This window comes from Stegostoma tigrinum, chromosome 5 (assembly GCF_030684315.1).
Source record: "Stegostoma tigrinum isolate sSteTig4 chromosome 5, sSteTig4.hap1, whole genome shotgun sequence".
NCBI lineage: Eukaryota > Metazoa > Chordata > Chondrichthyes > Orectolobiformes > Stegostomatidae > Stegostoma > Stegostoma tigrinum.
In genome coordinates this window covers 41,272,111-41,297,382 of record NC_081358.1, presented here as the reverse complement: position 1 = coordinate 41,297,382, position 25,272 = coordinate 41,272,111, and the positions used below count along the sequence as shown (strand labels likewise).

Genomic DNA, 25,272 nt, shown 5'->3' with positions numbered 1-25,272 from the left:
TCAGAAATGGGGGTGGGGTAAGTGAGCTCAAAAATAAATAGAGGTGAGTGCAGGTAGGGAGTGGTGGGGATTGGTCAATGAGGTAGGAGGAGCAAGTAGGAAGGGAGAGAAGATGGACAGGTTGTGCCAGGTTAAGGAGGTGGGGATGACAGGGAGAGTTGGTCATGGGACGAGGCTGGGAGTGGGGAGATCTTGAAGCTAGTAAAGTTCATGTTTAGACCATTTGGCTGTAGGCTCCCAGAGCGGAATATGTGGTGCTGCTCCTTCAGTTTCCGGGTGGTGTTGTTGTGACACTGGAGGAGGCCCAGGATGGAAATGTCACCCAGGGAGTGAAAGGGGAAGTTGAAGTGGCTCGTGACCGGAAGGTGTTGTTGTTTGTGGTAAACCAAGCGCAGTTGCTTTACAAAATGGTCTCCAAGCCTCCGTCCGGTTTCACCAACGTGGAGGAGACAACATCGGGAGTAGTGAATGCAATTGACCACATTAGCGGATGTGCAGGTGAATATTTATCTGAGTTGGAAAGTTTGTTTGGTGCCTTGAATGGAGGTGAGGGGGGAGGTTTAGGGGCAGGTGTAGCAATTCTTGCGGTTGCAGGGAAAGGTGCTGGGGATGGTGGGGCTAGTGGGGCGTGTTAGGCAGATGAGCGAGTTGTGGAGAGCGCGATCCCTATGCACGGCAAAAAGGGGTGGGAAGGGGAATATATCTTTGGTTGTGGAGTCTGATCGTAGGTGATGGAAGTTGTGGAGAATGATACGTTGAATACAGAGGTTAGTGGGGTGATATGTGAGGACAAGGGGGATTCTGGCTTTGTTTTTGTTGGGGGTAGGGGATGTGAGGGCAGAGGTGCGGGAAAGGCAAGAGATGCGGTTGAGAGCATTTTCAACCACCAAATTGGGGAAGTTGCGACCCTTGAAATAAGATGACATCTGGGATGTTTGGGAGCGGAATCCTCATCTTGGGCGCAGATGCAGTGGAGGCAGAGGAATTGGGAATACTTGCTGTTGTAGCCATGGCATTTCTATGGTTAGTCCAGTACATTTTCTGGTGGTAGCCTCAGGATGTTGATAATGTAAGTCTGATTAAATGATAAAGGAGGTGATGGTACAATACAAAAGGGATTGGCTATGGGATAAGTAAATAAACAAAGTATGTGTCTTGAGGAGGTGTAAATAGAAAAAAGGATCATCACTGACAACTACCTTCCAGAAAAATAACTACAGCATTTGTCGTAAACTGAAATTGTTGAACTCAATTCTGAGTTCAGAAAACTGTAAACTCTCATACCTAAAGATGTCATGTTATTTTTTTGATTTCACATTGAGTATAGGAGGCCTTGACAGAAAGATCAGTGTGGGAATGAAGCAGAAAATTAAATTTGTTCACAAAGACTTGAGTCAAGATTATCGTCTTGCACAATGAACCACTGTAAGTGTGTCGGGTCAAAGCTTCTTGGTTACACCTCATACTCACCGATAACCCAGGTGAATTTCCTATTGGATCATCTTAATTTTAAATGCTGTAAGTTTCTTCCGCTGATGGGAATGACCACCACAAAGGAGGCTACAGAAGATGCTGTCTCCATAAAGAGACAAAAAAACTGCAGCTGCTGGAATTCAAGGTAGACAAACAGGAGGCTGGAAAAACGCAGCTGGCCAGGCAGCATCTGGAGGAAAGGAGCAGTCAACGTTTCGGGTATTACCCTTCTTCAGGATGGGACGTGGGTTAGGGGGAGCTACAGATAAAGTGAGGGATGGGGGGTGGGGTGGAATGGCAGAATGGCGGTGATAGGTGGACCCTGGTGGTAGGTATGACCTGGTTGGCCAATGGAAGGGATGAATCCGGTTGGTGTCTGGAACAGAGGGTCAGAATGTGGAGTGGAAGGAGGGAGGTGAAGCTGGAAAGGAAGCCAGGGGATGGGTGGCTGGGGTTATTTGAAACTGGAGAACTCAATGTTGAATCCCTGGGATGTTTGGAAGTGGAGCATCTCCTAGTCACAGCAGATGTGATGTAGACAGAGGAATTGGGAAAACAGAATGGAGTTTTTGCAGGATACAGGGTGGGAGGAGGTGTAGTCTAGGCTGTAGAATGCCCAGGCTAAAGATAAAGTGTTGTTCTTCAAACTTACATTCTGAGTCACTGCGACACTGGACAAGGCTAAGGGTAGACATGTCAGAGAGGGAGTGGGGTGGGGAGTTGAAATGGGCGGTAACCAGGAGGTTAGATTGGCCATTACAGGCCAGGTGGGGATGCTCAAAGGATCACCTAGTCTACGTTTGGTCTCACCGACAGAGAGAAGACCACATCAGGATCACTGGATGTAATAGTCTAGCTTGGAGGAGATGCAAGTGAAGCTCTGTCTCACTTGGACGGGCTGTTTAGGGCCCTGAATGGAGGTGACGGAGCTGGTGTGTGGGCAGGTGTTGCATCTTTTACGGTTATAGGGGAGTGTACTGGGCAGGTTGGAGTAGTTGGTGGGGAGTGTGGAACAAACTAAGATGTGGTGAAGGGAATGATCCTTGCAGAAGGTAGAGAGGGTGGGGAGTGGAAGATGGATGGGCAGTGGAGTCTAATTGCAGTTGGCAGAAGTGTTTGAGGATGATACTTTGGAAGTGGAGGCTGGTGGCATGGAAAGCGAAGACAAGGGGGACACAAACTTTACTACATTTAGAGGGGTGGTAGTTAAGAGCTGCGGAGTGGGGGCTGGAGGAGGCATGGTGAAGGGCTGTCTGGATGACAGAGGGGCGAAAAGAGCATTGTTTGAATAAGGCAGGCATCTGGGATGTTTGGGAGTGGAGCATCTCCTAGTCACAGCAGATGTGATGTAGACAGAGGAATTGGGAAAACAGAATGGAGTTTTTGCAGGATACAGGGTGGGAGGAGGTGTAGTCTAGGTAGCTATGCGAGCCTGTGGGCTTATAGTAAATGTTGGTCTTTAAACTGTCACCAGAAATAGAAACGGAGAGGTCAAGAAAGAGGAGGGAAGCATCTGAGATAGACCAAAGTGAATTTGAGGGCGGGCTGGAAGTTGTTAGCAAAATCGATGAACTGCTCCAGTTCAGCCTGGGTGCAGGACACAGCACCGATGCAGTCATCAACGTAACAGCGGAATAGTTGGCTACAGTACTGAGAGGTTATTGGGATAACATCCCATTGATTTCTATACTTCTGTAAATTAATGTCTTTTATCTGCCTACACTTAGGTATGCAGGCACTGACCTGAAGCTTCCTTCCCAGCTAGGAATTCAGTCTAAGACTTTGTAACTCCTTATCTTCCCACACATCGGTATGCAGACACTGTCTTAAGCTTCCTGACTGAATAAAATTAGAATTAAACTGTTTCAAATAAGGTTAAGTGAGGAACATTTGGAAAGGTGTGAGACTTCTGAAGCATGTAACTTCTGTCACTGACAAATGGGCCAGGGCACTGACTTTGTTCTAGCCAGACTCACCGGCAACTTGAAATCAAAATGTGTCCCGATAACAACTTGAAATCGCCTCCTGCCATTAGCAGCCACTTCACTAGCAATCGATACTATATCCTGGTGTTTTATGTTCTTGATGTAGTAATTGTTTGGTATCCTGTCTGTCTATTGTAATAATTGTTTCATGTATCATGTCATTGTGAAATGTGAAATTGTTTTCTGTATCCCATAGCCAATGGATCCAATCTAAGCATTCCAGCCCTACTACATCCAGTCATGAATAGCTTTGGATAACAAAAGAACTATTAGGAGGTAGAAGCCCCCAGAATATCCTCATCCTCGATAATGGGGGAGCCCAGCACATCAGAACGAAAGGCAAAGCTGAAGCATTAACAACAACCTTCAGCTCAATGTATGGGGTAAATGATCCATCTCAGCCTTTTCTGGAATTCTCCAGCATCACAGATGCCAGCCTTCAGCCAATTTGATTGTGGTATCATGAAACAGCTGATGGCACTGATTACTGCAAAGGCAGTGTAATGTTCCAGCAATATCACTGAATACACCCCCAGTCAAACTGTTCCAGTCCAATTTCAACAATGCTATCAACTCAACAATGTGGTAGATTTCCCAGATTTATCTGGACACAGAAAAGGTGGACTAATCCAATCCACTTAATAACCACCCTATCAGTCTACTCTCTACTGTCAGCAACATGATAGAAGGTACTGTTGACAGTGCTATTAAACAGCACTAGCTTTGTAATAACACTCAGTTTGGGCTTCACCTGGCCAGTCATCATGGGACCTCAATAGACCATTTGTTCACAATGGACAAAGAAGGTGGAGTGAGAATGACTTCCCTTGACATTAAAGCAGCATTTGACTGAGTATGACATCAAGAAGCTGAAGCAAAACTGAAATAATGGAAATCAGGGGAAATTCTCCACTGTTTAGAATCATGCCAACCATAGGGACATGACTTGAGTTCATAGCAATGCTGGAGAAAATGGTTCATATGACAGTCCTTTCAGAGTAAATGCCAGCAATGAAGCTCTCGTGAAAAAAAAACTGAAGCAGGATTTAGAGGGCCTACAACTGAGTGGGAGGCTTCCAAAGAAAAAAAAGTTGAGGAGGCTGAACAGTAATTTGAACAAGTTATGGAAGAGAAAATATATTGGACTAACAGAAGGCTCATTTGTTATGGTAAGCAGTTCAGACAAGGTTTACTTGACTAATGCTTGGAATGAGTAGATTGCCTCATAAAGAAACGTTAGACAGGCTAGGCCATTTGCTCTAGAGTTTAAAAGAGTCAGAGGTGATGTAACAGAAATACACAAAATCCTGAGAGGCCTTGACTGGGCGAATATTGAAAGGATGTTTTGTCTTGGGAGAAATCTAGAACCAGGTGCCATAGTTTAAAAATAAGGGGATGCCCATTTAAAACATAGATAAGGAAACATCCTTTCTCTCAGAGGGTTGTAAGTCCATGGAATTCCTTTCTCCAAAGGCAGTGGATGCAGAGTCTTTAAATATTATTAAGACAGAAGTTCCTAGATTCTTGATTATCACAGCGATGAAAGATTATCAAGGATAGACAGGAATGTGGGGCTGAGGTTAAAATCAGATCAGCATGGTGTAGCATGCTCAAAGGACTGAATGGCCTATTCTTGTTCCTTGTCCGTATGCTCATATGTTTGTATGTCTGAATATAAACAGCTAACTTTTATTTCAGAAAGGACAGGTTATTGTATATGTACCTTGCCTTTAGGAGAGTTATGCTTCATAACTTACAATTATATCCTTTGTTTAAAAATTAAACTAACTCATGTAGTTAACCCAATGCCCAACAAGCAATTGTTTAAAGACCATTATCAAGAAACATTTGTGCCACACAACTATTGGGCAAATATTGTCTCCAAGAAGAGGGAATCTTACCATTACACATGACATTCAAAGGTATTATCATGACTGAGTACCCCACTCTCAATACCAGGGGGGTTACTATTAACCAGGAACTGATTGGACCTGCCAAATAAATAACCTGGATAGAAAAGCAAGTTCTTTACTGTTACTCAGTCAAAATCCTGGAACTCTCTCTATAACAGAATTGTGGACGTGTGGAAATTCAAATTTCACCATCTGCAAGCTGGAAATTGAATCCATGTTCTCAGAAGAATAGGTTCTGAATTTCTAGTGATCGGATAATGGCCATGTCACTAGATTATTAAATCAAAGGTCCAGGCTAATTCTTTGGGATCAGAGATAATGGGAACTGCAGATGCTGGAGAATCTTTGGGATCTCAAGCTCAAATACCAGAAATGGAAGCTGGTGAAATTTAAACACAATTAATTAAATTTTTGAAACAATGGCAATTAGCCATTAGTTTCACGAATGCCACTTTAGCTATGAAGACCCATCTATTTCATTAATGTTGTGTAAGGCAGGAAATCTACCATCTTTACTTGCTCTAGTCTACATCTGACTCCAGACCAATAGTAATGAGATTGATTCTGAATGGCCCATGAACTGAAATAGTCCTGCAAGCCATTCAGTGTAAAGGCAACTGGGATTGGGTAATAAATGCTAACTTTGTCAATGGCACCCACACCCCAAGGAATAACGTAATCAAGAAAGCTCATAGAATGCTGCCCTTTATTACAAGAGGAATTGAACATAAAAGAAAGAATGTTATGCTTCTGTTATATAGGGCTTTGGTCAGCCCACATCTCAAATACCGAGGACAATTTTGGTTTCCTTATTTAAGGAAGGATGTCAATGCATGACAGCAGTTCACAGAAGATTTACTAGATTGAATGAGCAGCTCACCTTATGGGCATAGGTTGGACATGTAGATTCCACTGGCATTTAAAAATGTGAGAGATTACTTGATTGAACTGTATAAGAAATAAAATGATGTTGAAAAGGTCGATGTGGAAAGGATGTTTCCTCTTGTGGATCAGTCCAGAACTAGAAGTAACTATTTTAGAATTAGGGATCAAACCTTGATGGCAGAGATGAGGAGAAATGTCTTCTCTCTGACAGTATGTGGCTCAGGAATTTTCTGCCTCCGAAGGCAGCAGAGGCTGAGACATTCAACATTTTTAAGGCAAAATTAGACAGATTATTGTCAGGCAAGGAAATCAACAGCTATAGGGGAACAGGGGGATTTGAAGAACAAGCAGACCAGCCATCATCTTACTGAATGGTAAAGCAGGCTTGAGGAGGCTCATGGTCCACTTTTGTATGTTCATGTGCTCTCAAAATGAAAATAATTAGTTAGAAATAGTTATTTTGCTGCAAGACCTCTTATTCCTCAGCCTCAGAAATGCTTTGGGACCTCCAAATGTGAAGGGCGATTCTATTAAGGAAAGGAATTGCCTAGTGGTATATTCACAAGACTGTTAATCTAGAAACTCAGCTAATGTTTTGGAGACACTGATTGAAATCTCACATGCGGATGACGGAATTTGAATTCAATAAACAATCTGGAATTAAGGGTCTGATGATGACCATGATATGATTGTCAGAAAAATCCATCTGGTTCATTAATATTATTTAGGGGAAGGAAATCTGCTGTTCTTACCTGCTGTAGCCTACATGACTCCAGATGCACAGCAATAAGATTGATTCTTAACTGCCCTGGATGTGAGTTTGCTCACTGAGGTGGAAGGTTAGTTTTCAGACGTTTCATCACCATTCTAGGTAACATCGTCAGTGAGCCTAGAATGATGACGAAACATCTGAAAACTAACCTTCCAGCTCAGCGAGCAAACTCACATCCAGAAACTCAACCTGAGCTACAAATCTTCTCAAAACTCACTAGCTCTTAACTGCCCTATGGGCAATAAACTCTGGCCCAGCCAGAGACACAAGAGTGGATGAAATAAAGTAGAAAGCAAGGCCTTTTTTTTTGGAGTACATTTAGTTAAATTATAGCATTGTAAATCTATCCCTCAGTTTCCAGGGTGCATTCAACAATCATTCCTCTACATAAAGTCAGCATTAGTCTGGGAGAGATCATCTAATTATGCTTCCTTTTGTTGCTTTGATACTCCCAACTGACTGTTTGTTATGCAGCATGAAAACGCAACACTGCGGTGATGATGGCACTACTTTCTCTATAGGATCACTAATTTTGACTTGACATATTCTGGAGGTTTCATGACATGTTTACCTACCCCATCCCTAAGCCCACCACCATTGGTCTCCTAACATATCCATCAATCCCCTTGGCTCCCCATTCCAGTGGGAAAGCCAAATTGAATGTTCATCTCTTCAATGCAATGCATCATCACGAAATCAAAGCTTTCACTTCAGGAAATGAGGACAGGCAAAGGGAAAGATTTGAACGTATGGCCCAATATGATTTATGACCCATGAAGTAGTTTTTGAAGTGTAGTCGCTGTTGCAATGTGGGAGGTATGACAGTCAATTTGTCACAGCAAACTCCCACAAACAGCTATGTGATAATGACTACATAATCTGCTTTTAGTGATGCGGATTTACAAAGAAAAGTTCTATTAAAATGAAAAATCACTTCATTAACTGGAATAATTATGCTTTAAATTCCAATTTGAAATACTTCAATTCTGTAGAAGGAAATAATATAACTGAGTACTTGAAAAGGAAAACTATGCAGGGTTATAGGGACTGAGCATGGGAGTGGGACAAATTGAATAGATCTTTAAATGAAGCTGCGCAGACACAATAGGGGAAATGACCTACTTCTGTATTGTATGATTCTGTAGTTGTAATCTTCCTTTTACTTCATTTTTTTGCATTTTGACCATCTGTTGTATTCTTCCAGGACTCATAAAATCTGTATTTAATTCTCTCTAGAGATAATGGGAGCTGCAGATGCTGGAGAATCCAAGATAACAAAGTGTGAAGCTGGATGAACGCACCAGGCCAAGCAGCATCTCAGGAGCTCAAAAGCTGACATTTCGGGCCTAGACCTCTGATGAAGAGTCTAGGCCCGAAACATCAGCTTTCGTGCTCCTGAGATGCTGCTTGGCCTGGTGCGTTCATCCAGCTTCACACTTTGTTATCTTGGATTCTCTCTAGGCCATTTTCCCATACCCCTTGAAGATAAAGACTAAGCATGATATCCTCAGGATTATGGTACAGGTAAATGGAGGCACAGCTGGGACTGAACCAGTGATCTTTCCAATCCACATGTCTTGGATTTATCTATAAAGCTATGGATCAGAAAGGAGGGAAGAAAAAATGGGGGAACAAATTGGAAAAGACATTAAGTGATAAGGTCAAAGGGAAACAATCAGAATATTTCAATTTCCATCTGATTTGGCTGTGGACAATTTCCGTTCATGATGTCAACTGTCTTATGTGGCCTATCAACATATCATTCACAAAGTTGTAAGGCCTTTAAAGGTGGGCAATGCTGAAACTTTTACTCAGCTGTGCAGACAATCAAGAGTTAATGTTTCGATCTAAGGTCGGACATGAGATGAAATACTGAGAATGTTGTCGCTACTGTGCCAAATACGACAATTTGCCCTTTTCCTTGGGTAATGCACAATGTAAAGCCTTGTGCTCTCACATCACACTAATTAGTGAATCTCAGTATACTGTTGCTGTCATAATAAACATGCACAGTCATCTCTTCCTGCAGGTATCCTTTGAATGTCAAGGGCAAACTTTGTTCTGAATTCTACTCCCGTGTTGTGCCTAAAATCCTCCTGAACACTGTCACAGCTTCATGCTTACTCAATACCTAGGATAATGCTCCAGAGAAATCTGCTGTCTTTGGTTCCAGTAAGTCAATAGCCTGTTTGCACTAACATAAAATGCATGAATGGTGAATATTACAGTATTAACATCTCCCATGCTGCAGATTTGCAACTCACACATTGGTACAGCTGGTAGATGGGATGACTTCAGACTGCATTCGATATTCCTTGCCATCATTTAAGGGTGAGGTACTGCGGATCTTACATTTGAACACTTGCTGGTAGGACTTGCGGAAATTCTCCGAAAGGAAGGCATATATGATAGGGTTGACAGAGGAGTTGCTGTAAGCTAGGCAGTGTGCGGCTATCCTGAAGGCAAAGGAAGCATCCGTGAGTGGGAAGCTACCAAACTCAGTCCACAGGTTGATCACATGGTTTGGCAGCCAGGAAATGCAGAAGACGACAATCACCACCAGCACCGTTTGGGCAGTCTGGAGGGAACAGGATGGATAAAGAAAGGAAACAATGAGCATTTGTTACTTGAGATCAATCACTAAGCCCTTTAATTGTTTTTCTTCTATATCTACTGGTTCCTTTGTTGCTCATTGATACAGCTGTCTACAGCAACAACGTGCAAGCTTATAGAACATTTATTTGAGTAAAAAGGTTCTAAGGGCTTTCTAGGAGCATTATCAGACTACATTTACTTCTAAGCTCAGGAGTTCTCTCCCTAAAAGTCCTTACCTCTTACTTCTCCTTTTAGCCATCCTGAAAGCAAAGGAGACTATCATTCCCACTACTTTTTCTTTATTGCGTACAGCATGTTTGATGCATTGTAGATTCCCCTTGTTACACAGCCACACACATGCACATTAGAAGAAATGCTGGTTCGCCAATCCTGTTTGTTACATTCAAGATTGTCACACGACCACACACAGCACCCAGCTTAAAGGAAACCTTGCTCTGGAGATTTTACTGTGTTACAGGTACAGTATAATTCCAAGCTTTTGTTCCCTCCCTCTTTCTCTGGCTAAAGGAATTTTCTATATCTGACTTTATGTTGCCTTCATTCCATATGTTGATCCAAAACAGCACACACAATTGAAGGAAACGAAGAACTTGAATTTATGAAGCATACCACCTCGGGGTGACGCAAAAGTATGTCACAGCCACAAAGTAATTTTGAAATGTAATCAGCACAAATGCTATTAAATGTTTACTTAATCTCTATTTCGCCAAAAAAAATTGAAAACTCATTTGTCTAAAAAGACATCAAGCAGATTTTTCCACCCGATAATATTTAAACAGTTGACGGTAAAAGGAAGATTGGAGAACAAAAAAGGTATTTATAGATGAAGGCATGTTGCATGTCTGAATATTAAATGAATATTTGCATCTGTCTGTCAAGAAAGAAGATGCTGTTCAGATCATGGTGAAAGACACTTGAAGGGTGTAAAATTGATAAGGAGGAAGTATTGGACAGGCTATGTGTACTAAGAGGCACCAGAATGGGATGAAATATATCCAAGGTTACTGAAAGAAGTGACATTGGAAATTGCAGAGACACTGACCTTCATTTTCCAATTTTCATAGACTCAGGAATGGTGATAGAGAACTTGACAATTCCAAATGTTGTGCTAAGGTTTGAAGAAGGTGTTAAGGCTAGCCCAATAATTATATTCAGTTTAACTTCAATGTGGGGAATGATTTTAGAAATAATGACTTGGAACAAAATTAATAGCTACATGAATAAATGTGGATTAATTAAGGAAAGCAGAATGGATTTGCTGAGACAAATCGTGTTTAACTAACTTTCGATTTTTTTTACAAAGTAACAGAAAGGATTGATGAGAGTCATTCTGTTGGTGTGATGTGCACAGACTTGCTGAAACATTTGATAATGTTCCACAAAACAGACTTGAGAGAAAAGTTAGAGCTCATGGAATAAGGGACAGCATGGATATGAATTTGGTTGAGTGACAGAATGCAGAAAATCATCATAAATGATTTTTTCAGTTCAGAGGAATATTTATTTTGGGATTTCCCAGGGATTGGTATTAGGAACTTTATTCTTCCTGTTAAAATAATGACCTTTGGTGTGCAGGGTAAAATTAAATTTGTCAATGATACAAAATTTGAAATTATTGTGAACCAATGTTAATCAACAATTGTGAATAGTGAAGAATTTCAAAAGGACAGTCAGGTCGGTGGAATGTGTAGGTATATGGCAGGTGGAATTTAGTGCAGAAAATGTGAAGTGACTCACTTTAGTAGGAAGAATACAGGCAGATATTGTAATGTGAAGGGTAAAATTCTAAAGGGAGTGCAATAGGATGTGGGCCTGTGTGTCTACCTGCACAAATCGTTGAAGGGACGACACAGTTCAGAGGGCAGTTAAAGGATACAGCAAACTGGACTATACAATTAAATGCTTAGAGTAAAAAAGCAACAAAGTTGTGAAACAATTCACAAAAACAACTTCAGGAGTAGGGAACTTCCATTCTGTAGAAAGGTTGGAGAAAGTGGATTTTTTTTATTGTGCAGGAGAGAATATTCAAGAGGAGATTTGATAGAGGTAGTCATATGCAATTAGGGTTTGGATGTAATAGATATGAAGAAGTTGTTTTCACTGGTGGAAGGATTGATGTAGAAGGCACAGGTTTAGAATGATTCACAAAAGAAACAATGATGGCACAAGGAAAAATGTTTTCATGCAGTGCTGGGTAGTATTTCAAATGCATTGCCTGAGAGGGTGGAAGGGACGAGTCAATTGCAGCTTTCAACAGGGAGTTATACCATTATCTGAAAAGGAATAAAAATGTTCAGAACCACAGGTGGAGTGTGGGATTAGGTGGATTGCTCCTTCAAAGAGCCTTCGTAGACACAATGGGCCAGATGACCTCCTTCTGTGCTGTAACTATCGTGTGATTCCCCATGTGATCTACATATACCCTTCGGTGAAAGGGCATGGCAGAGGAAATAGTACTTTGAACTGAGCATAAATGGGAGATTGCAGCACTCATTTGACACCTGCTATGCTATTTAAGAGTTTGACACAACAGCCAATGCCCTCTCTAAATCTTGAAGGCCTGAACATATATTTAACGGTGGCCAGGTAGATAGGGGAGAAATGCAAGGAAGGGATTCCAGAAGAAACTGTTCTTTGGTGAATCTCTGTTCTCTAGATTCTTTAATACCAAAGTTAAATACATATACAGAGAAGCCTGCCGTTTCTAAATAAGGTTTTTGAAATGCTGCTTCCAGCCTTTGGCTCCACCAATCCCTGTTCTTCTTTGAACAGCTTAATCATGTGTGGGAAATCATGTCTCACATGCCTGATTGAGTATTTGAGGTCATGGCCAAATGATAGATGAGGGAAGAGGAGTAGATGTAGTCCACATGGACTTTAGTAAAGCCTTTGACAAGGTTCCGCGTGGTGCACTACTGAGTAAATTTAGATCACGTGGGATTCGGGGAGAACTTGCCAATTGGATACAAAGGTAGCTTGATAGGAGGAGTCTGAGGGTGGTGCTAGGGTCTTCATTTTTGGAGAGGTGGCCTGTGGCCAGTGGTGTTCCGCAGGGATGCATGCTAGGCCCACTGTTTGTCATTTATATAAACATCAGGATGTTGGTGAGGCCACTTTTGGAGTACTTTGTATAGTTCTGGTCACCCTGGAGTAGGAAGAATATTATTAAATGTAAGAGGGTTCAGAAAAGATTTACCAGAATGTTGCTGGAACAAGGGTTTGAGTTATAAAGAGAGCCTGGATATGCTGGGATTTTTTTTTCACTGGAGCATAGGAGGTTGAGGGCTAACCTTAGTGAGGTTTATTAAACCATCAGGGGCTTAGATAAGATGAATAACCTTAAAGCGTCTTTTCCCTAGGGTAGGGTAGTTCATGACTAGAGAACATATTTTCAATGTGAGGGGAGAAAGATTTAAAGGGACCTGAATGGTTAGTATTTGGAATGAACTGCCAGAGAAAGTGGTAAATGCAGCAACAGTTACAACATTTAAAAAATATTTAGACAGGAACATGACTTGGAAAGGTTGAGAGGGATATGAGCCAAATACAGGCAAATGAGACTAGTTTACATGGGTAAACCTGGTCAGTATGGCCAAGGTGGACTGAAGGATCTTTTTCCATGCTGTATGGCTCTATGACTCTATAACTTGGAATCTAAACACTGAATGAGAGACCAATAATTAAAAATCAAGATACACAAGAGACCAGAATGAGACAAGCATCGTGATCCTAGAATTTCACGGGACTGAAGGAATTGCAGAGATAGGAAGGGGTGAATATGGTATGGTGCTAGCTTTCATTAATAGAGGGATTGAGTTCAAGAGCTGTGAATTTATGCTCTAGCTATAACAAACTCTGATTCGGCCACATCTGGAGCATTGTGTCCAGTTCTGGTCACCTCATTACAAGAAAGATGTGGAAGCATTGAAAAAGGTGCAAAGGAGATTTACCAGGATGTTGCCTGCAATGGAGGGAAGGTCTTATGAGGAAAGGTTGAGAGAGCTAGGGCTTTTCTTTTTAGAATGATGAAGGATAAGAGATGACTTGATAGAGGTATACAAAATGATCAGAGATATAGATAGAGTAAACAGCCAGAGACCTTTTCCTAGGGTGGAGGTAGCTATTCCGAGGGGGCATTGTTTTAAAGTAAGTGGAGATAGATTTAGGGGAGATGTCAGAGGTAGGTTCTTTACTCAGAGAGTGGTCAGGGCTTGGATTGCATTGCCAGAGCAGGTAGTGGAGTCGGCCTTATTAGGGGCATTTAAGCAGCTATTACATAGTCATATGGATGGAGGTTAGGGGTGGAGGTCAGACAGACCTTAGGATTAGGGTAAAAGTTCAGCACAACATCGTGGGCTGGAGGGCTTGTACTGTGCTGTACTGTTCTGTGTTCTATGAATACATAGAAGAATTTGAAATTAAGACTGAGCATATTAAAACCAAGACTTTGCTTGACAGGAAGCCAATGTAGGTATTCTCGGTATTTGATCTTGCACAATATGATTGATGGGGGTATAGGACTTATTGTGACCTAAAACACAGGCAATAGGGTCTGACATTTAAGAAAGCTAGCAAATAGGAGGTAATGACTGAGCATCTGAAAAGCAGGCGATGCTGCTCACAAAATAATAATGGTGAGGAGAAGAAATACAGTAAGCTCATATTTCTTCTTTCTCAGAGCATAACTCAAGAATAAAGCTTGAAACTGTCATGAGCATGAAGTACTCCACATATTCTTTAATGTGGTAAGGTATGGTTTAATCTTTGATAACTAAAGTATGTTGCTTATAGCATTGAAACTGAAATTGATATTTCTGTTAAAAGCACTCATAGCTTTTGCCAAGAACGTTCCGTTTCACTTTAAAACGATAAAGCTTTTACATTCAATGTTATGAGCTGTTCCATTAGTACCTCATCAACGTAATATGTAACCAAGGAAACATTACTATTCCAGTCAGAAATAATGGGAACTGCAGATGCTGGAGAATCCTTTTTTTGTGCTCCTGAGATGCTGCTTGGCCTGCTGTGTTCATCCAGCTTCACACTTCATTACTATTCCAGTACTTCTTTTGATCAGTATTGTGTTGACTGCTGCAGAGAAGTCTGTCTCGTTATCAATAATGCTTTGTCAGTATATTAAGAGTAGTATGAGGCTGTATCTAAGGTCAGGCATAAATTGAGGTTCTATACTATGATTGCAAAGCCTTGTTTTTTTTTCTCACAGTCATTTACACTCGAAAAATCTGTAATTTGAAAAGTAGCAGCCTTAATATTTCCTGGATCACTGTGGATTGGATCTTTTTCTTATCCTGATTTTGTGTCAGAACTGCTGCAATGGTGAGTTGATGATGAGGAGTCAATGGAACAATTGGATTCTCAGTGAATAACTGGACCAATTGTCTGTCAGTCATTTAATTTAAGTGGTGGAGTACCGAATAGGGAATAGGATAGATTACAGTCAACTTAGATACAGAAAGAAAGAGATATTTCATTAAGAGGGCAAAAGAGGAGATACCAAAGAAAAGCAAAAAAAATTAAAATTAGGTATGTTCAATTTGAAGGATGAACCCCTTGGAACAACTTCCTAGTTACAGGATTAGGAATCAATAGTTTTCTGGACTCTTTCTAGAATGAAGATGTTGAGTGATTTTGCCAGAATATTTACCATTTTACTAAATGTGTCCTTACCTCATGTAATGCTACAAAGTTCAATTAATACAGAAAGGACAGATCCAGCAATTTCTTGGAGTTCATAGGGAATTTGATTACACAATCTCAGTAGTGCGATGCAAATTATGCAGTAGCTTGTAATGATTCATGATCATAACTGATCCATTTCCTCCTCCAAGCCAGCAAATTACTCCAAAAACAGCAGTCAGTACCCAAAGAGGAGGAGCCCAACCCACAGGTAGGTGCTAGATCTCGCTCAGGCCAATCTGGCAGGCCCCAGGGGTAGGGGTGCTATTGGCAGGGTAGTTGGGAGAGTAAATGCTGGAGAATCTGGGTAAGAATACATTGGGCAGGGGTTTTATGCCTCCAATGGGCACAGGGTGCCTGATCAGAAGACAACTGCTCATAGCCCACCGTGATGGTTCGTCCTGATGCCCTGGACATGAGGCGGCAGTCTCCCCCACAACGGGTACAATACTGCAGGGCAGGTGAGAGAGGGTAAATGACTGCTGCCATGACACTTAATTGTATAGCCGTCTTCCCCACCACCCAGCATCTGCCAAACTGCCCCCAGGAAGGAAATTCCAGCCCTGGTACTAGTCACAGTGGCCATTTAATTATTATTTTCTGGCCTTCAGCAAAAGAAATCTACCATCCTTACCCGGTTCCCCACCAGCCTGATAAGGTCAGTTAAAGATGAGGAAGACAATGGTAGCCTCCCATCTCATAAAACAAAGAATTTTGTCAAGATGGTTGACTCTATGTTAAGTTTTGCCTGGGGTTGCCCCACTCTGGTATGCCGTTCTATGCAGTTGGATCAGCGGGAGGAGATGGTGCTCATTTTGCTGGTTTCTGTTTTCTGTGGGCCTACTTCTGCATCAGCTGAGCTCTTGATTTCTACTTAGCTGCTCAATGTCCCTCCAAATAGTCAGCTTCCAAAGGTCAGACCCATCAGTGGCTACCTTCAACTTTTCAGTATCTGTGTCCACTATCTTCAGAGTGGCTACAAGAGCAGGCCAGAAGCTGGGAATACTGTGGCCAGTAACTCACCTCCTGACTCCTTAAGGCCTGTCCAGAATGGCCTGAGCAAGATCTAGCATCTACTGGTGGGTAGGGCTCCTCCTCTTTGGGTACTGTAAAATGGTAAATATTCTGGCAAAATCACTCAACATCTTCATTCCAGAAAGAGTACAGAAAACTATTGATGCCTAATCCTGTAACTAGGAAGTTGTTCCAAGGGGTTTATCCTTCAAATTGAACATACATGGAAGCCCAGAAGTTTACAACCTTGTGAACAGTTCACTGTACAGAAGGTCTTTGTGTTGTCAACTAATGAATGTGGCTGAACCAGCATAAACATCACTGGCTTAGCAATGACTCTGTGCAATTAGCAATCATGAGGGGCTCTGTCCTGCCAAGGAGTGCTGAGGTTAGTTCTGAGTCAGAGAAGGTAGAAACAGTTTAGCTTTTTCTCCTGCAACCTTTGGGTGGCAGCCCAATGATATCAATGTGGATTTCACAAGCTTCAAAATCTCCTCTCCCCCCACTGTATCCCAAAACCAGCCCAGCTCGTCCCTGCCTCCCTAACCTGTTCTTTCACTCACCTATCCCCTCCTCCCACCGCAAGCCGCACCTCCATTCCCTCCCTCCTAACCTCATCCCACCCCCTTGATCTGTCCGTCCTCCCCAGACCAACCTATCCACTCCCTACCTCCCCACCTATACTCACCTCTACAGGCTCCATCCCCGTCCCTTTAACTTGTCTGTCCCTTTCCACCTATCTTCTCCTCTATCCACCTTTGATCCGCCTCCCCCTCTCTCCCTACTTATTTCAAAACCCTCTCCCCATCCCCCTTATCTGATGAAGGGTCTAGGCCTGTAACATCAGCCTTCCTGCTCCTAAGATGCTGCTTGGCCTGCTGTGTTCATCCAGCTCCACACTTTGTTATCTCAGATTCTCCAGCATCTGCCGTTCTTATTATCTCTAATAGCTTTTTCTCCTGCTGCTCAGGGCTCACTGCCATAGGAGGGTACACTGGGAACTCAGTCAAGGTACAGTTTGATGTTCTCAATCATGCTGCTATTGTTCCACACCTGCTTACTCAGGCATAACAGCCTCACTTTTGTGATCACTTCAGCATCAAGTGACAGATTGCTAGTTGTCTTGGAGCCTACATATGTGTCACTAACAACAATGCTATGACAATAGATAAATAGTAGTGTGGCAACATCCTGGACTATAACATGTGCTTTCCTGTTGCAGATGGTCAAACCAAACACTTTACCAGTGTGAGAGCATTCAACCATTTGGAGCTGATAGTGCTCCTCAAAATGGAATCAGAGTGTGACTTCATCACCGTAAAACAGTTCTCCAACAAGAACTTAACAGAATTTTGTCTTGAATATTAGACAGGAAAGGCAGATCAGCTTTCATCAGTTCTGCTATGTAAGTAAACATCCTCTGTAAATTAGTATCAGAGATAATGGGAACTGCAGATGCTGGAGATTCCAAGATAATAAAATGTGAGGCTGGATGAACACAGCAGGCCAAGCAGCATCTCAGGAGCACAAAAGCTGACGTTTCGGGCCTAGGACCGCAACTTCCCCCCCATGGTGATTGAGAACGCCCTTGACCGCGTCTCCCGCATTTCCCGCGACACATCCCTCACACCCCGCCCCCGCCACAACCGCCCCAAGAGGATCCCCCTCGTTCTCACACACCACCCTACCAACCTCCGGATACAACGCATTATCCTCCGACACTTCCGCCATTTACAATCCGACCCCACCACCCAAGACATTTTTCCATCCCCACCCCTGTCTGCTTTCCGGAGAGACCACTCTCTCCGTGACTCCCTTGTTCGCTCCACACTGCCCTCCAACCCCACCACACCCGGCACCTTCCCCTGCAACCGCAGGAAATGCTACACTTGTCCCCACACCTCCTCCCTCACCCCCATCCCAGGCCCCAAGATGACATTCCACATTAAGCAGAGGTTCACCTGCACATCTGCCAATGTGGTATACTGCATCCACTGTACCCGGTGCGGCTTTCTCTACATTGGGGAAACCAAGCGGAGGCTTGGGGACCGCTTTGCAGAACACCTCCGCTCAGTTCGCAACAAACAACTGCACCTCCCAGTCGCAAACCATTTCCACTCCCCCTCCCATTCTCTTGATGACATGTCCATCATGGGCCTCCTGCACTGCCACAATGATGCCACCCGAAGGTTGCAGGAACAGCAACTCATATTCCGCCTGGGAACCCTGCAGCCATATGGTATCAATGTGGACTTCACCAGTTTCAAAATCTCCCCTTCCCCCACTGCATCCCTAAACCAGCCCAGTTCATCCCCTCCCCCCACTGCACCACACAACCAGCCCAGCTCTTCCCCCCCACCCACTGCATCCCAAAACCAGTCCAACCTGTCTCTGCCTCCCTAACCGGTTCTTCCTCTCACCCATCCCTTCCTCCCACCCCAAGCCGCACCCCCAGCTACCTACTAACCTCATCCCACCTCCTTGACCTGTCCGTCTTCCCTGGACTGACCTATCCCCTCCCTACCTCCCCACCTACACCCTCTCCACCTATCTTCTTTACTCTCCATCTTCGGTCCGCCTCCCCCTCTCTCCCTATTTATTCCAGTTCCCTCCCCCCATCCCCCTCTCTGATGAAGGGTCTAGGCCCGAAACGTCAGCTTTTGTGCTCCTGAGATGCTGCTTGGCCTGCTGTGTTCATCCAGCCTCACATTTTATTATCCTCTGTAAATTACCTTTTTAATTTCTATTCATTCTGTGGGATGTGGGCATCACTGGCTGGCCAGTATTTCTTACCCATCCCTCGTTGCCCTTGAGAAGCTGGAGGTGAGCTGTCTCTTGAACCACTACAGTCCTCCTGCTGTGGGTTGACCCACAAGGCTGTTAGGGAGTGAATTCCAGAAATTTGACACCGCAACAATAAAGGAATATATATATATATATATAATATGTAATATATATAAAAATATATTTCCAAGTCAGGATGGAGACTTGGAGGGGAACTTGGAGGGGGTGGTGCTCCCATATATCTGCTGCCCTAGTCTTTCTAGATGGTAGGTGATGTCTCAGGATCTTTGGTGAATTTCTGAAGTGCATCTTGTAGATAGTACACACTGCTGCTACTCAGCGTCGGTGGAGGGAGTGAATGCTTGTGGATATAGTGCCAATCAAGTGGGCTGCTTTGTCCTGGATGGTGTCAAGCTTCTTGAGTGTTGTTGGGGCTGCATGCATCCAGGCAAGTGGGGAGAATTCCATCACACTCCTGACTTGTGCCTTGTAGATGATGGACAGGCTTTAAGGAGTCAGGAGGTGAGTTACTGGCCACAGTATTCCCAGCTTCTGGCCTGCTCTTGTAGCAACTCTGTTAATGTGCTGAGTCCAGTTGAGTTTCTGGTCAATAGTAACCCCCAGGATGTTGATAGTGGGGGACCCAGTGATGGTAACACCACTGAATGTCAAGAGGCAGTGGTTAGATGGTCTCTTATTGGTGATGGTCATAGTCTGGCATTTGTGTGGCACGAATGTCACTTGCCGCTTGTCAGCCCAAGCCTGGATATTGTCCAGATCTTGTTGCATGCGAACATGGACTGGTTCAGTATCTGTGGAGTCACGAATGGTGCTGAACATTGTGCCATATCAGCGAACATCCCCACCTCTGACCTTATGATGGTGGGAAGGTCATTGATGAAGCAGCTGAAGATGGTAGGGCCTGACATTATATAGAAGCAGCAAAGAGAAAATTAAGTCAAAGACTATTCGTGCTAGAACTCAGTCAGGTTTGACCAGATTGCAAATTTTAAAGGGATTCTGAGTTGCTTTGAAATGCCTGAGTTTACCTCTTATGTTATACTAGAAGGAGGAGATCACACTAAGCAATCAATTGCAGATAACATTCTGAAGAAGTTCGAAGGAAAAGTCATACCAGTCATGAAAAGTTAACTTTATTTCTTTCCACAGATGCTGACCAACCTGCTAAATCTCTCCAATATTCTTTGTGTTTGTAGCCAATTTTCACCAGCAGCTTAATTAGTCTGTCTCTGTTTACATGACTGAAAAGCTTGGTGATATTGATGAAGGCAATATATACTGGTCTCCTTCATTCCTGCTATTTCTCTTGAAGCTTTTAGACTAAGAAGCTCATGTCAATTGTAAATTGTTCTGAAACTTTCCTATTCTGAAACTACACTGGGATTCGAGGTTGTGCATTCGGCCACAATGTGCAGGCTTACAAGGGCAATTTGGGTAAATATATTTCCTACAATGCGAAGCAAGGAAATGACTCAATGGTTGGTGCAATCGCTGCTATACCCCTGTTCTTTTACAGAGTCAAAATCATTGCACATCTTGCATGGAGGGCTAATTTCCCATCTTCAAGCAATAAAGCATCACCACCTGGAACTTTGTTAATGGAAAGCAAGTTAACACCTTTATTAAGCTCTTCCACTGTGAATTCAATATCAGCTCTGTTATTATCGGCAGGCTTTTACTAGCATCTAGAACTTCCCCTGTTAGAGTGTACACTCCAAAGCATGTTATTCCACTTATCTTTCCAAATGTTTATTGCAGTTTGTGATGACCTCCACTACCCTTGTTTGCACTTAAGTTGCTATCTTCATTGATGGACTTGTTGCCTTTTTGATCTTGCCTTTATGGCTCTGACATTCACTGGGCCAAAGAACATTACAAATTTCAGACAAAAATACAACTAGTAGTCACCAGCACATAGCCTTGCAACCTGCTGGACCTTACTTTAAGCGGGTCTTTGTGCATTCAGAGTCTTCTCATTCAGGTCTCTCTTGTAATTAATGGGAGTAGACCACATGGCTTCAATGACAGGCTCTATCAAAGTGATGTCAACCTCAAATCTGTCACTATTGCCTTCCAAATATTAAAAGTACAATATTGTAGACGGTGTCCTGAGGTATATTCCATTTTGCTTCAATAAGCTCCAGTGTGCAAATTCCAGAAATATCTAATAATGGGGCTTAAAAAACATGTTTTTTATTTGGCTAGGCAAAATTATGACATTAATATGAAGAAAGAATTTATTCTTTTTGAAAAAAAACTTTGAGCTTACTTTCTTTTTAAATGCTGACTATACCAGTGATCCCTACATGCTGTGAATGAATAACAATGTAAGTACTGCGTGATTTGGAGGTGCTGGCATTCAGATATATACAAAATTTGTTCAGGTGGGTATTATAAAACATTAACTGACAATGTTTGAAAACTAATGTTATGTTCTCCCAATTTCTTAGCTATTACTCCACACCCAGCAAACACCACCAAAATAGAAATGAGTTGCTCATTTATTCACTTGCCATTTATAGGGCTTTACATGGAAATGGAGAGTTACAACTGTCTACGTAATTGTAACAGATTTTAAAAGTAATCCATTGGTTATAAAATGGATGTCTGAGGGTAGGATGGGATGCTGTGTAAATGGGAGACATTTTTTTCAAGTGCTTAATTCCTTCCTTAAAATAATGATTGCCTCATCTGAACATCCACTTGGATGATGTCATGATTGTGACATGATACTTGATACTTGTCCTGAAAGGAAGTATTGATAGTGCAGAATTCATTCAAAGAGCAAAGATCGAGATGCTATTCATAGGACAGAAGAGGGTGTACACTGGAAGGATTTTCTGCATAGTGAGGACAGCGGAGCAAAATGACCAGCAAAATACACAAAGATGCACTTCAATGACGCATGCAAGTGTGCCAAGAAGGCCCTAAACATGGATTCTCACACATGGAAGACATTCACTGAGAACAGAGGAAAGTGGCAACATCACCTGGAGAATGATATGTGCCACTAAGGTGATTAAGTGCTTTCGGTGGCTTGGCAACTAGTACCAACATTGCACCAATCAACGACTCATAATGATACCTTGTAACCACTTCATGTGTGGCAAATGGGCTGAACATGGATTGGTCTCTGCAGCCATTCACACATATGAAGACGCCTTGTCCTCCTGCCCATATGTAACTTGTTACGTTCCTCCGACAGCTTTTGACTAAAATTTGTCTCAGCATTCATCACTGTTATTTCTTACTATAATTCCTAGCTATTGGCCAGTTTATTATATGAGGTTAGCGAGGCTATGTGGATTATCTGTTTCTCTTTATTAAATGTGGAGTAACCTTCAGCACATTTAAGTGCTTTGGTGCATGTTTTCTTCCAGAAGGTCAGAAATCACACAACATTAGGTTATAGTCAACAGGCTTATTTGAAAACACAAGCTTTCAGAACCGTGCTTTTTCTTCAGGTGTTAATGAGGTGGTATTAGACACAGAATTTATAACTAAAAGATCACAGAGTCACACCACTGATAAGGATGTATTAAACAAACCTAATATGCTATTAAATCTTGAATCAGTTAAAAGGTTTTAATTGATTAATATATATCTATCCCTGAATTCCTTTCAAGTCACAGTTCTGATAACGAAAGGTTTTGTCAATGTAAAGAAGAGGTGACATTTTAGATCAGACAATGCATGTTGGGTGTAAGGCCTTGTTTAGAACTTTTTTAGAATCTGTTTCTGTTTTGGTTTGGAGTCAGACTGGTTTTATTTCTAAAGTAAGAATTTATAAAATGCCACATTGACTGACAATAATTTGTGTGTTTTTTGAACAAAATAGAACATATCTGCAAATACAGATTCATCCCACAGATTTGTGTGTGTGTGTGTGTGTGTGTGTGTGTTTGTGTGTGTGTGTGTGTGTGTGTGTGTGTGTGTGTGTTTGTGTTGCCCGAGGGTGGAATCAGGCCCGTATCCCTGGTAATGTGAGAAAGCATTGCTAACCACTCAGCCACCGTGCCGCCTTATTGTCTACTAGGTATCGGACTATGCACACTGGTAAGACTGTTTCAACTCCAATGAGTCTACTCAATAACATAATGAATGCTATACTCTTTCAACAACAATTTGCATTTATACAGCACTTTGAACGTGGTGAAACATTCCAAGGATTTCCACAGGGCTGTTAGAAAGCAAAATTTAACTCTGGATCACATAAGAAGAAATGAGGACAGTATGTTCAAAAAGGTAGGTTTTAAGGGAGAATCTTAGAGAAGCAGAGGGTACTAAGGTAGGAGGGATTAGGGAGGGAATTTTACAACTCAGGGCTGATAATTGAAGTCAGTATCATCAATGATGAAATGATTAAAATGGGAACTGCACAAGAGGCTAGATTTGGAGGAGCACAAAGATCAAAAAGGATTAGTACTGGAAATTGCAATTTTTATGCAATTAGCTTACCTTTTTCTTAGATGTTTCTGACTTCTTCGACATATTGCGCAATTTTTTGTGCAAGTGATTCAGCACCTGAAAGTAATACAATGTTACCATAAAATTGCTGAATAGTCTGCAATCAACGCAAGTATTTTCTTTTACTTTTTTTTCTAAAAAAGTACTAAATTTCGCAGAATCCCTACAGTGTGGAAACAGGCCCTTCGGCCCAACAAGTCCACACAGACCCTCAAAGCATCCAACTCAGAACCATTCCCCTGTAACCAACCTAATTTGCTCTGTCAACTGCTTCAGTCCAACATCGTCAAAGCCCCTAACTAACCAGCTCCTTGGCCTTCTGGTGCATCTCCCCCCTTTCCTTTTTGCCCGATTAGTGGCAGTTATGCTATCTGCCACCTCGGTTTCATGCTTTGGAATTCTAACCAGAATATCAGCCATGACTTGACATTCATGTCTCTGGGTTCCAGGTCTGAGCTTCTCTCAGGTGAATGGAGAAATCTCCCATGCCACTATTTCACAGAACATAGGCCAGTTATCCCAGGTCAATATTCATCCCTTCATTAAACTCACAATAACAGATCATCTGGTCAGAACCACATTGCTGTGCACAGCAACCTCTACCAAAAAAATTTGTAAAAAAAATTGAAAATGCTGCAAGTAGCTAACAGGTCACATATGATAGGGAGGGACAAAATATTTCAGGCTGGGTGACCTTCAGAATTGGAAGACATTAGTAATTTAACAATTTGTAGGCAAGGATAGAGTGAAGGGAAATTGTTTTCCCATTACTTAGATACTGAAACAATCCATGCACATATGCACCAATACTTAAATAACATTCAGGATTGAGCTGATAACTAACAGTAACATTCACAATGCCAGTCAATAGCTATCTGCAACAAGAGAGAACATAACCATTTTTTCCTCTGATATTCAATGGCATTACCATCACTGAAATCCTCCACTATCAACATCATACAGGTTACTACTGACTAGAAACTTGAGTGAACTAACTAGATAAATACCTTGGCTTCAAAGACAGATCAGAGGCGAGGATGTCTGAGGCATGTAATGCACCTTATGTTACCACAAAACCTGTCTATCATCTATATGGCAGAAGGCAGGAATGTGACAGAGTACATTTGAATACCATTTACATGTTGCACTGCAGCCACTTACCTTGGCACCTTCACAGCACCTTCCATGTTGTATGAGCATTCTGCTCATCAAATTCCATTAGCAGGTTTTTATTCTGGAGCTGCCCATAGATCTGTGCTAAACAATGTAGATTATTTGCCCTCAACCATTGCAGTTTTGATGAAACCAACGTGATATTTTTTCCTATTTGAGGAGTGCATCTTTCTTGGCTTGATGTCTGAAAAAGCTGCTGAGGATTTTCGTGGGAAGATAGGAATTCAAATGTTCTGGCTGAACCTTTCTCTTCCCAGTCACCTCAGTGTTTAGGATCAGACTTCACTTTGTTCACCAGTTGTTGTTTTCCTTTTGAGGTATATCAATTATGTATTTGTCAACTAACTCAAATAAATGTACAGTTTATTGTTTATCTTATTGCTCGTGTTTCCTTGAAAGTTTATTTGATTATTGCAGTCCGAATTCTCTTCAATGTTGATAACAATGGAAAACATGAATATCAGCTCAATGT

General features: G+C 42.2%; 1 protein-coding gene across 3 annotated transcripts in view; it reads right to left on the bottom strand.

The window, feature by feature from the left end:
* Positions 1 to 25,272, bottom strand: part of galr1a (galanin receptor 1a) — a 48,593-nt gene that overhangs the window by 12,544 nt on the left and 10,777 nt on the right. For 2 of the 3 annotated variants that reach the window (XM_059645957.1, XM_048528627.2), the window contains exons 3-4: positions 23,619 to 23,684; positions 9,293 to 9,606 (exon numbers count right to left, since the gene is read on the bottom strand). In XM_059645957.1, the coding sequence (XP_059501940.1) occupies positions 9,293 to 9,606; positions 23,619 to 23,684 (380 nt within the window). Of the gene's footprint in view, positions 1 to 8,572; positions 9,607 to 23,618; positions 23,685 to 25,272 lie in introns of those variants that run through there. The other variant, XM_048528629.2, reaches the window with a different exon arrangement.